Source organism: Penicillium coprophilum (assembly GCF_028826855.1).
Source record: "Penicillium coprophilum strain IBT 35676 chromosome Unknown utg000006l_segment0_segment0, whole genome shotgun sequence".
Classification (NCBI taxonomy): domain Eukaryota; kingdom Fungi; phylum Ascomycota; class Eurotiomycetes; order Eurotiales; family Aspergillaceae; genus Penicillium; species Penicillium coprophilum.
This window is the reverse complement of record NW_026622725.1, coordinates 1,003,690-1,015,863: the sequence shown is the minus strand read 5'-3', so window position 1 is coordinate 1,015,863 and position 12,174 is coordinate 1,003,690. Positions and strand designations below refer to the sequence as shown.

General features: G+C 47.9%; 6 protein-coding genes across 6 annotated transcripts; 4 read left to right on the top strand and 2 right to left on the bottom strand.

Annotated features, from left to right (window-relative positions):
* Positions 1 to 272: 272 nt before the first annotated feature.
* N7500_009384 (Amino acid/polyamine transporter I) lies at positions 273 to 947 on the bottom strand (the record flags this gene model as incomplete). Its single annotated transcript, XM_056680525.1, has 1 exon — positions 273 to 947. One exon carries the CDS (start codon positions 945 to 947, stop codon positions 273 to 275), a length of 675 nt encoding a protein of 224 aa, XP_056527907.1.
* Positions 948 to 1,118: 171 nt separating this feature from the next.
* Positions 1,119 to 3,336, bottom strand: N7500_009383 (uncharacterized protein; the record flags this gene model as incomplete). Its single annotated transcript, XM_056680524.1, has 12 exons — positions 1,119 to 1,282; positions 1,348 to 1,532; positions 1,592 to 1,781; positions 1,835 to 2,047; positions 2,107 to 2,134; positions 2,196 to 2,219; positions 2,278 to 2,465; positions 2,515 to 2,703; positions 2,756 to 2,932; positions 2,988 to 3,038; positions 3,088 to 3,168; positions 3,222 to 3,336. The coding sequence occupies 12 exons, from the start codon at positions 3,334 to 3,336 to the stop codon at positions 1,119 to 1,121; spliced, it is 1,605 nt and encodes a 534-aa protein (XP_056527906.1).
* Positions 3,337 to 3,451: 115 nt separating this feature from the next.
* On the top strand, positions 3,452 to 3,634 carry N7500_009382 (uncharacterized protein; the record flags this gene model as incomplete). Its single annotated transcript, XM_056680523.1, has 1 exon — positions 3,452 to 3,634. One exon carries the CDS (start codon positions 3,452 to 3,454, stop codon positions 3,632 to 3,634), a length of 183 nt encoding a protein of 60 aa, XP_056527905.1.
* A 3,039-nt stretch (positions 3,635 to 6,673) lies between these two features.
* N7500_009381 (PAS-associated C-terminal) lies at positions 6,674 to 8,915 on the top strand (the record flags this gene model as incomplete). The annotated part of the gene is made up of 4 exons (XM_056680522.1): positions 6,674 to 7,119; positions 7,168 to 7,866; positions 7,917 to 8,544; positions 8,607 to 8,915. The coding sequence occupies 4 exons, from the start codon at positions 6,674 to 6,676 to the stop codon at positions 8,913 to 8,915; spliced, it is 2,082 nt and encodes a 693-aa protein (XP_056527904.1).
* A 516-nt stretch (positions 8,916 to 9,431) lies between these two features.
* N7500_009380 (uncharacterized protein) lies at positions 9,432 to 9,717 on the top strand (the record flags this gene model as incomplete). The annotated part of the gene is made up of 2 exons (XM_056680521.1): positions 9,432 to 9,496; positions 9,528 to 9,717. Coding segments are annotated over 2 exons (255 nt in total), but the record flags the coding sequence as incomplete, so codon positions are not given.
* An 825-nt stretch (positions 9,718 to 10,542) lies between these two features.
* On the top strand, positions 10,543 to 12,153 carry N7500_009379 (class I SAM-dependent methyltransferase; the record flags this gene model as incomplete). Its single annotated transcript, XM_056680520.1, has 11 exons — positions 10,543 to 10,563; positions 10,612 to 10,664; positions 10,712 to 10,768; positions 10,821 to 10,850; positions 10,900 to 10,941; positions 11,005 to 11,080; positions 11,136 to 11,176; positions 11,228 to 11,253; positions 11,306 to 11,492; positions 11,564 to 11,992; positions 12,048 to 12,153. 11 exons carry the CDS (start codon positions 10,543 to 10,545, stop codon positions 12,151 to 12,153), a joined length of 1,068 nt encoding a protein of 355 aa, XP_056527902.1.
* Between the last annotated feature and the right edge of the window lie 21 nt (positions 12,154 to 12,174).

Here is a 12,174-nt window from a genome sequence, read left to right as displayed (position 1 = left end):
ACCTTAGGTATGAGCGTGCTCATCAGCGCAATATTCATTCATGCCATGGCCATCATTCTCTGCCACTTGCAACATTTTCAGCATCGTCCTCGAAGCCTGTGAGCTTGCTAAGTCCGCTGGTAGCTTCAGAAGTTGCTCAAAACTCAAGTGAGGAGTTAGTCAATGGAAGATGTAAAGGTTGTAAGTGAGAAGTGAGGGCTCTGTCAAAAGCAAATGAGAAGACTGTGAATACTCAAGGATTAATAAGGGAAGCCAACTTACCCAGCCCCTCATCAGAAGGTGGATTGGTTGCCCTCGTAGAAAGCAACTAGGATGTCGTCGACGATATGATCAAACTCCTCATAAGTGATGTTTCCAGAGGCAGGTCCACGATTCCCAATCTGGTAATCGATCAAGTCGCACAGGTTGGGCATCTCTTCTTCCAGTTCGTGGAGCATCAACTCAATGGCAGCGTACCAGCTAATGCCAAGTTCTAGTTCCTGGCAGATGATGACTTGAGCACGCCAGGCACCAACATATGTAGCGATTGAGTCGAAGTGGTGACGTCGCATAGACCATAGTTTAATTAACTCCTCAGTCTTAATCTCTCTTTCATCGGGCCGCAGCAACTCGACGATCATGAGGTAAGTCTTATCAGCCAGCTCAAGACGTGGGCGGATGGATCTGAGGAAGTCGGCGAATTCGGCTTCCACATTTAAAATCAGCCACTTACTCACAAGCTGGGACCATTTCAACCATCTCTCATAATTGAGGTGGGTGGGAGTGGGCTTGGGTAGGCTGTGGCTAATTACAGCCAAGAGGTCAAGGTTCGCAAGGGTGAGCTGGATTTGAGCTGTCCACGGCTGGAGATCAGAGTTCTCGGATAGCCTATTCACGTTTGCGATGGTAATTTCCCTGAATGGTGGCAGGTCATCTGCCTGCGTTGGGACTGGGTTGGAAGGTTTCATCGTGCAGATGGCTCAAGTTGAAGAGTGATAGCGGAAATATGGAATCTGGACCAAAGGATGATGCAGATGAGAGGAAGATTTGAAAGATGGGAAAATTTATTTAAATGAAAAATCGCGTTTGCGTGAGATGCAACGTATTAGACGACATTACTTGCTTATTAGCCACAAATTTCACTCATCGGACTTTCCATCACCAATAATTACTGTCTCACTGGTGCCTTCCTCTTTGGCGCGCTGTACAGTTGCAGAATACTTCTTTCCAGCAATAAGCCACCAGACGAGCTCAATGAACAAGAATCCGCCCACAACAACACATGTATAGTTCATGTTGGTTACTGCGTGGTTGTTAGCGCCCATCTTTGGCAACATACGAGAGAATTTTGGAGAATACGACACATACCGGTTACAGGCATCTGGTACGGGAAGGAGAAGAAGATAATGGCAAACACCAGCCACGCCACAGAGACAATGTTCACGGTCATTCCTAATGTCTGGCCCATAAAGAATGGGCCACGGTGCATGGTTCGACGGAACAAGAGGACGTTTGTCAGAATGGGCACAATGTAGGCCAAATTGTTGATTGTCCTATATCCATGTCAGTATTAAGCCCATGCTAACTGATTTAGGATATCTGGAAAACATACACCGCAGAGCTCATCATTGCATTGAAAGCCGTGCTCGATCCCAAGTAGATGCAGCCAAGAAGAGCAACAATCACTGTAACACAAAGCTGCGCATTGAATGGAGAGCCCAGCTTTGTATGGACACGCGCCCAGACCTTTGACAACGGCAGGCCATCATCACGGGCAAAGGCCCAGAACACTCGTCCGGTACCTATTGAAGTCAGAAATGAGTTGGTCTTTCGGGGATAAGCGAACGCTACTCACTCAATTGCGAGCCGATGACGCAGGGTCCAAGAGCGATCCACACCATGAACACCAGCCCAAACGCTCCACCTCTTGTAGAGGTCGCTTGCCAAAAGAGTTCAGCGAGCGGAAGTCCAGTATGCGTGTTGGCCAAGGTACTATAATCTTGAACTGAAAACATCAGGCTCAGCAAATATGATAGTCCAGTCACGAACGCAATTGACATGGTGATAGCTATTGATCCATACGGTTAGTCAAGTTATCAATGCAAGGAACTCTGTGAATGAACTAACCTAGTCCCAGAGGGGCATTTCTTCCAGGCTATAAGTTGTTAGTCAGTACAATACAGAAGGTCGTGTGTCTCTGAGACGTCGTAACTCACATTGGGCATTTCTTCCGTGATGTGCTAAGGTATGGTCAGCAGCTGCATTCACCTGGGCACCTTGCCAATAGGAATAACTTACCGAGATTCCATCCAGACCTCCGAGTGAGTACATTGGATTGACAAGTCCAGTAATAAAGCAGATAACATTGTTGTCCCAACCGGTGTTGTTGATCCAAGTGCGGAACACGAACTTGCTGTCGTTATGAACTGGCGCTTTGGCGGCCACGACAACCATGGTAATAAACCAAGCCAATTGCAGGTAGACCACTGACACTCATTAATCAATGGACCACGCAGCAGAAAAGACCCGACGTACATGAAAACTTGTTGATCATGGGAATAAACCGATTTCCGAACATGACCACACCCGCAGTAACGATGTTGAGAATTTGATAGGCGACAAAGGTCATCCACGGTTGAACCACCAGACCGTCATGGTATAGCGCAATCAGCGCCATGGCCGTTGTGGCATAAATCAAATTGGTTGATGCGGTCGTGAAGATCCCTATGTTTCATCAGCTCCATGCCAAGACATTCAATGTCGGGGCCCAACCCACATCCGAACACCGTGCACCAGCCGGTGGCAAAGCTGAGCAAGCTGTTATATCGTTTGGGGGCAATGGCGGCAATCCAATGATACATTCCTCCTTCCGTGGGATATGCGGATACAAATTCTGCGAGGGAAGCGCCGACGAAACATTGAAGGATGAAAACGAGGATGAAGCCATATATCACTAGAGGCTGGTTATTGACTGGCTCTCCTGCGATCGGTAAGAAATGGAAACTCACGGGCGCCAGGACCACCTGCATTAATCGCAGTCATTAAACCCAAGCCGAGACCTATACTCATGTTAGTTCAATACTGGCCGATTGCAGGATCCCAACTGACCTGTCCATGAAATAGTACAATTCGCCGCCAGTCCAATCAAGCTCCAAAGTGAGAAATGACGGTCCAACTCCTGTTTATGTCCTATGTTGCCAGTCAATACCATACCCCCCAACAGCACGCAATCAGAAACCTACCCATCTGGGCCAACCGCAGCTCATCCTCATTTTGCACCTTGATAAACGCGGTCCCTTTCCTATCCCCATGGTCTCCGACCGACGCAGAAGCAGTGGTAATTTCAGGTCCACTCATGATTCAGAATCGTCTATCACTCACAATAGGAGATGACTTTCAAAAGAGAAAAAAAAGGATGCATGAAACTAATAAATCCTTCATGACTTAAGTACGATCATGTTACCTCGTGATAATGCAGCTCTTATCGCGACCCGGGGAAAGCGAAGGAATCCCCGATTTCGCCGATGAGATAGCCGGGGAATGCGGGAGGCACAACGTATCAGAGTGTGGAATTTCCGCCAAGGTTCGTGGCGTCCCGCCGGGCATCGCGAGTTTTACCGGTGCAAAGTGTGGGGATGGCGCGAATCCGCTCTAATGTAGCTTTATGCGCCAGCCCGTTGCAACCCCATTTGTGCTTGGCGAATTATAAGCTTGCGCCAAGAGCATGTGACCCTTCTTTTTTAGATTAACACTCGAATTTACCGTTAGGGAATATGCCCGGTATCGAGCTCGGGTGGAGCTTACAGGGGCGTAAACGGAGGGTGGCAAGATAAACGACGATATCATTGACAGATCTAGGGCTAACTGTGCATAACTGTGCATAACTGTGTACAGCTGTGTACAGAAGACAGTTTACTAACGGCACAACACACGAAAAAGCTTAAGACTATGTGGTCCCACCTGTGGGCCTGGCGATAATATGCAACTAAGCGCGTACTCTCGATGGACGACCTCGGAACTTACCTATTCGCGATAAGCTAGAATATCCACCCGTGGAGGTATGCATGACTACTTGCTGTAGGTAAGCGCGCGGTTTGCTCCGAGCCCCTGGTCCCAGATCACGTGGGATGTATGAGCTATCCCATGGTACGATCATAACATAGCCGACTAGATCCATGGTACAGAGAAATAGAACCTTGGAAGCTCGTGAGTGGATCTCTCATGCCTTCTACCTGCACAGTACATATCTATAGGAACTACCAATGTGTCCTACCAAGATGCGAAAGAAAACTAGATATATTGAGAATACATCTGATGGTGGAAACTCCCCATGTAAAGTTCATTTCCCCTTTGACAAATGATGAAATAGTCTTCCCTCAGGTCTCTTCCAGCCTCATCCAAGGAGTCTATCGACTGGCGCCACGAGCACTATTAGCGATACAGACATCCTCCAAAGAAATCGGAAAATGCAGGTCCACGCCCGTATTATCAAGTTGCTCTTCAATGTCCATATACACATCCCTTCTCTCTCTTGATTCACCAATAGCTCAAGAGATAGACGTTGTCTATCGCTCGTGAGATTGATTAGGGTCCCGGGTCCCGGGACCATCGGGATATCTCACTCTAGTCTTGCCATTATCTGTTGGATACGACCTAGTGCGATTTAATTCGTGCTCTATCTTCGGCACATTCAAAATGACTTCTCTGTATCTCACTAGAAATTGAGTGAGAGGTGACGGTTCACAAGATATGTAAGAGCTTTCTCACGGTTTGCACGCTTTTTAATTCGTCAGATATTCGTCTTCGGTTGAGGGTGATTATCTCCATCGGTCTTTTTGTTCATTGACTTGATTTATCGAATGATTAATTTTGTTTGGATAATTAGTGTGCTTTGGCCATGTCCTGGCTCCCACTCTCTCGAGTTCCTTGGAGGCTTCATGAATCCGGGCCCCTCTAGAGATCTCCGATGTACGTTTTAGGCATGAAAAATCGGGGTTCTAAAGAAATAATCAGCACGCTAGAACTTGAATATGAATGTTCGAGGTATGAGGATTTCCAATCACACTTTCTTGAGATTGGATCACCTCGTTTGGCAAGTGAAGATCGAAGTATTGACAGACTGACATGGATCTCAAACTCAAGTAGTTACACTAGAATGAAAAGGGCCTTTTGACTGCAGGCTGTCAGCATCATCCTAACCCAGGTGAAGTGCGCGTTGGGAATACCTTCTTCGGCGTATGAGCCCCGGCGGACGTTGAACGGTAACAATCCCGTGGCCTTTGGGACATAGGTACATATCAAAGCCTTTCATATGGTAGTACTCGCGTTCATGAATCGGGCTAGAGTCGCTCCTGTGATTATGTTGAAATGGAGATCTGTCAGGGGTCCCGCACGTCGATGATAGGTTGGGAGGCAAGAGGGAAGCGGTCTATTTGCAGAAGAAAGTGACCAAGGGACTTTGTTTAGAAGCTGCTGACATATGTCAAATAACAAATGATAGCATGAGTGCTGACAATATCAAAGAGGTTGTGAGATTTTATGCCTCGGGTCAACCTCTGCTCCTATCATTGGTCTGTCTTTCTTCTCTCTCTGTGGGCAGCTCAAGTCAATAATTTTCCTTCCGATTGCTTTGCCGACAGAAGATTCGCAAGATGTGAACATATTTTCCAGTTTGACTCTGTTGGACTTCGATTAAAACGCGTGACGCGGGTGGAACAATGATAAGGCATGGCATGGAGGTAGCGAGGACTTCAATGGTGTCGGGCAATCCTCTGAATAATGTTTATCCGCAACGCAGATACGGCCGTGTTTACCTGAAGACCGTGCCGAACACATCCACGTTTTTGGCAACATGCCTCTGATCTCCCACATATGGCCCGAACTGCACAGCTGCGGTTCAGTTTCAGGCACCTCCCTCCCTTTTCCTGGATCGATCTCAGCCGAGAATTTGATCCGCCCAAATTGCGAGACTGACAAATAACTTAAGCGCAGTGCATCTGCCAAAAAAGCAAAAAAAAGTGCACGGCTATCTTACAACGACAAACAATGCCTATTCGCAGGAAGTATTCCTTATGTTTTCCTCGTGGTTACTATTAATTTCTCCGAAATAAAACAGAATCCTTTTCGTGAATGATGATTGGTGAGATGGGCGACTAGCGAGAAGGATTGCCCCATAATTCTTCAAAGCCCCTCCAGAAAAAGAGCTCGAAGGATAAACTATTGAAGACGAGGCTCAGATCTGCAGATCTTTCTCATGCTAACCGGGTCCAAATTTCAAATCCACAGGGCTTTTACATCATTGTGGTATTTGACTTTGTGATCTTGCAGGAGAACTCATTTCGGGAAATCTGAAGATCGACCGATCGACCAGATCGAGGAATCTGGAAATTGTGAGCTTGTCGATCCTTTCCCGACTGCTGTCACATTGGGGCAGTTATTCCCTTGAAAGATGGGATTTAGTTGTCCTAGTTTCATCGGAACCATGGGCAAGTATTGGGGAGAAAAAAAGGAATTTATCGGCCCTCGTGGGCTCACGATCTAATCATGAATGATCTCATTGCTTTTTTAAAAGACCTGAAAAGGCCTGAGCTCCATCCCGATCTCGATTTCGATCCCTCGCTTGAAATAGTGAGGTCAGCCCGCTATGGAATCACCGTGCATCCCAGATAATCGTCCTCACAAGAGGCATTCCGCCATGCCTTCCACGCGCCCCCTCGTTGAGCCGCACGATTTTGGCGCATACTTCAAAACCTCGGCTCAAAATAGCTCGCGCTCGCATTCCCCAGCGCAAGTACATCAATCGCCTGTATTTGGCCAGCCGGCTATTGGAAGGCCCCCTATGGGGCTGCAACAGCGATCAACGCCTAGGTACAATACCGAGGGTGTATCTAATGACGGGCAATCTGTTCGCAAACCCTCTATCGACCAAGAATCAGTCACAGGATCAGTTTTGACGCTAGATCTGGGCCACCATTCCATAGGCCAGGCACCATTATGGCACGAAAAGCACTCCTCAACCTCAACGGGCCGTCAAAATTTTGACGAGCGATCTCTCAGCGCGCTCTCTCTTGATCAACAATCTACTGGAACCCAATCGCTAGGCCACCATTCTATAGGGGGGTCACCGGGTGGCTATAACTCGTGAGGCCGCACAATCCTAGTCCCCGAAAGTCCTTGCTGATAATCCAGACCTTCAACTGCCTCCGCCCGCGATGTCCACTCGTCTGCTTCAAGCAGATCAAACAAATCCATACGAAGTAATCTCGCCAGCGAGCTCCCGGTGCTTCAGCAAATGAATCCCAACGAGGGATCCAGGCAATTCAACCCTATCATTGAAGAGAATGACGAATCATCATTTGACCTGGTCGCTCCATACAAGGGCGATGCAGCCCCAGTGCATACTCTCGAGCAACAAGCGGACCTCATGTTTTCCTCGGATCATATGCTAATGATTCTGCGCAATCCGCGCTATCTGGCGCGCTTCCGCGAGTTCCTCGCCCAGGAGCGTCCAGGGTCGGTATCGACCCTGACTTATTACCTGAATGCCTGCAAGTCTCTGAAAGCAATTGAATATGCTAATTCGCTAGTGCGCTTAGCTGTTGACGTACCTATACCTGGTATTGAAACCGCAGAGCATCCCGTCGGCCCGACTGTCAATCAAGCGCTTGAACAGCGCGTACGGGCAGCGCTAGATGCTCTGACAGCCGAGGAGTTACCCGCTTTCATTACTTCTACCTGTATCAATATTACTGGCAAAGTAGTCGAGGAGCGCGTGCGCGGAACTTTGCCCGAGAAGTTCCAGGGCACGGCAGATGCTCTCGCTGAGGTGTTCTGTCTGACTGATCCGTCGCGACCGGATAACCCTATCATTTTTGCTTCTGGACGTATGTCTGTTTACCTTACATTGTTCAAACGAGATCGGCTGACGCGCTGTATAGAATTCCACCGCACCACACAATATGGCATGGACTACGTCCTGGGACGAAATTGTCGATTCTTGCAAGGACCGAAGACAAATCCCAACAGTGTCCGGCGAATCCGGGCAGCGCTCAGAGCTGGACAACCACACTCAGAGCTTTTCCTGAACTAGCAAGTACCTTGAATTCAATTGACTCTGCAAAACTAATCCAACTAAACAGCCGCCGCGACGGCTCACCATTCATGAATCTCCTCCAAATGGCTCCGCTATGCGACAGCCGCGGGAACATCCGTTATTTCATCGGCGCTCAGGTCGACGTCTCCGGACTCGCAATGGAAGGCGCCCAAATGGAATCCCTCCTAGAAATGCAAGCGCAGAGAGAAACCCTCGAGACGGACGGCCAAACAACGAAAGAATCGAAGAGCGAGTTCCAACAACTCAGTGAACTCCTCAGTCCACGCGAGCTACAGAACGTACGTGAGCACGGCGGGAACCTCTTCCAGCCGGTCCTCAACGACGATCCGAACCACCGTCTATTCCTGCAAGACTCCGACACCGAGAGCGAGATCCAAATCCCATCTCAAGGCCCACAGAACCCCACACCAGGCCCGGCTCCCAGTATATCCTTGACTGGTGTCTACAAAAACGTATGTCCATTATTCCCTCAATGGGGGAATGTGTATAGAAAAACTGACAAAAATCCCACCAGTACCTCCTCGTCCGCCCATACCCCTCCCTCCGAATCCTCTTCACATCCCCCTCCCTCCAAATCCCTGGCATGCTCCAATCCTCTTTCCTAAACCGCATCGGCGATACAGGTGCGAAACGCGATAACATCATTCATGCCATGATGGCTGGGCGAAGTGTCACGGCCCGTATTAGGTGGATGACCAAATTCAGCGGGCAGGGCCGTAATCGCTGGATTCACTGTACGCCCTTATTGGCGAATAACGGCCAGATTGGGGTGTGGATGGTGGTTGTTATTGATGATGAGGAGGAATATTCGGTTAGGTGGTAGGGTGGTCTCCTACTTCGGTACTGACAAGACTAGGGTTTTGTATATATTATATTGTCATCTGCATAAGACTGGACCCCTTGGGTGGTTGATCGAGTTCCACCTATATCTGGGTGGTCCAGGATATGTAAATACATTAATGTTGGAAAGGAATGCCCTACAAAAGCTAGATCGATAAATAGAGTACATACCTAGGTATGGCGCAAGTTTAGTAAAAAGCTTGGAAGGCAAGCCTGTGCTGAAAGCTCATCTTCACGAGCCAAGTACTAGGCTAAGCAAAATAAAATATCTCCGAGTCTGAATTGTGATGGAAACATGGATGCACGTGTTATCACAAATGTGATAGGTGTCACGGCGACTAACCCCTGGAATCATAAAAGAATGTTTGTAATCCAGTTGATCCACGTTCGATTTGAGATCCCACACCCATTTGGCTCATGCATTCTGAGGCATCCAAGGTCCCTCACTATCCCCAAGTGTGATGAGATTGGACTTGATCAATTCCAAGATACAGGATAGCGATACGCCCTCGTGACCAATCACACTATTAACGAGACTCACGCGCGAAGTTCCCTCGTGGTCTGGTCATAATATATATATACGCACAACTAACAGGCCAGTGATATTTTCGACGTCTCAGTGTATTGGCAGCTTGCTGTACTTTCACAATGAGACTGTGCATGTTTCTCCCTATCTTATCCCAATCACCATTACTTTGTTGAGCAACGGGCTTCTCTATGTTTGTTTCTCTACATATTTTCCCAACGCCACCTTGGTTGATCAGCTTGTGTTCATATCTACCTGACCTCTTCGGTCATTTGTTTTGGTATTTCGTATCTATGGGGTCGCTTTCCAAATTCTCGGTTCGTTTATCTCCGGGATTCATATTGGTTTCTATTGTGAACCACATCTACAACAGCGACCTTGGTCAATGGTTTGTTGACAACTCTTCAGCTCCTTTATCGGCTACTTCACTGACTATAATTACAGATTGTCACTCTGGGCGTCCTGACTGGATTAGTTGTGGTGCATCCTAAAATGCAAAGCCAAGAGTGGAGACTATTGCGACTTTCATTTATGGCGACGGGATTCTCGGCCTTCGCTGCTATCATCCATGCTGCTAGTGTCTTCCCTTATCAGCAGATACCAATCAACCGGATTACGATACTACTATCTTCAAGGACTAGTCATTGTGGTCGGAAAATTGTTCTATGCGATGTGTTGGTTTCCCACAAGCCACGTTGGATCATGCTGATTGGTGCAGACACATTTCCGGGAGTCCTGGAAACCCGGTACCTTTGACATTTGGGGATCATCTCGTCAAACATCCCACATCTGGTAATTGGTGCGATGATATATCCGTATGGGATTTTGGTTGCTTCATTAGAAGTATGAAAACCAACGCAAGGCTGGTATGTGATATGCCAGGTAGCTTACATCCGCAATCTTCCAAGATTAGAAGCTGGATGTCAGCGGTCCTTGGCCCGTATCCAAATATGGGAGAGGATCACCTATACTCTACCCCCTGGGCATAATATGCCGACAAAAGTACACCGTTGAGACTAAGGCCGGATGCACCCGACCCTTGTCATTTCCACTTGCCACGTTTTTTCTCCATCCCAAACCAAAAATGGCTGAAAAAATTGCTGTCGTGAGTTACCAAGTTCCCAATTTCCATTATGATATCTAATATTTTCAGGATTCCGATTTCTATACTCTGACCCAGGATTGGGAACCGCAAGACTTTCGGTCGTGAGTCGAAATGATTTCCATGGCGTTCTGCCTTTTAACCGTCTCAGGGAAACCACGTCTATCGCCTCGTCAATTGCGAAGGGTCGATTGGAAAATGGCAGAAGGTGAGTAGATCAGAATCAATGAAGATATACGTCTTGCTAATAGTACGAGCAGATACCAGTCTATGAAGGAAGATGATTATTGGTCGGTCGCGACGCTTCAATGTGGGGGATTTGAGGCTAATCGTACACAGGAGTCCTTCCGATGACCAGCAATTCGAGGCTTTTGAGATTGGGTAAATGCTCTTCTTGTTGTCTTGTCTTCCATATGGTCCAAGCAACTAATGGATGGTATTTAGCCATATGGTGTTTCTCGTATTGGACAACCATCGAGAAAACCCTCTTCACCATGCTCCCATCGGCAAATCTCCCAAGGTAAGACAAAGATCTTGAATTTGAAAACTTACCCTTTGCTAAGAGTATACTCCAGCACATTCTAGACATTGGGACTGGCAAAGGAACATGGGCTATGTAAGTTCCCGACCAATTATCTCTAATCGACCCCCGCTTATATCCAACTAGTGACATGGCAGATATGTATTCATCTGGTATAACCTCCCTCTTCCCTTCGCTTTATTTCATCAGTCTGACAAGATTCAGCAACTGTTCGTGGCGTCGACATATTCCCGCCTCCAGTCTCGTGGATGCCACCCAACTGCGTATTCGAAGTAGACGATGTCCTCCGCGAGTGGACCTGGAGAGAACCATTCGACTTTATCCACATGCGTCTGATGCTGGGAGCATTCACACCAGAGGGATGGGATCAACTATACAAGCAGTGCTATGAGTAAGTCGAGACTCCTTCCCTCATTTCCTACCTCCCTGTTGAAGACAGTATCTAACGACTACATTATCCAGCGCTCTTACTCCAGGCGGCTGGATTGAACAGATCGAACTAGACGTGCGAGTATACAGCGACGACAACACCCTTAAAGAAAATGGCACTCTAGCTTCATGGGGAGATAACTTCATCGCTTGCTCTGAGCGAGCCGGCCGCTCCCTCCTAACGCAGGAGACGATGCGAGGCGCAATAGAGAAGGCAGGTTTTGTCGACGTGCAGGAAAAGCTATATAAGGTTCCTTTGGGGCCGTGGCCGAAGGACAAAGTTCTCAAGGAGGCTGGTCAGCTTCAATACGCACACTGGATTACTGCGTTGGAGGGTTGGGCGATGTGGCTGCTCACTAAGTTCGGTGCCCCCACGCCTTGGTCTCCTGAGGAGGTCCAGGTGTATCTGTCCAAGGTTCGGGCTGAGTTGAGGAATCCTCGTACGCATGCTTATGAATATGGGTGAGTTTCTGGCATGGCGTTTGTCTGAGAGGTTATATTTACTGATTGTGTTTAGTCGCCGGGTCTGGGCTAGGAAGCCTACGGTGGAGGAAGAAATGGCCAATTTGGTGATTAAGTCTGAGTCTCCCCAGGTGAGCCTCACACCAGCTGTGGCTTCTTGAAATGGACTACTATTTTTAAGC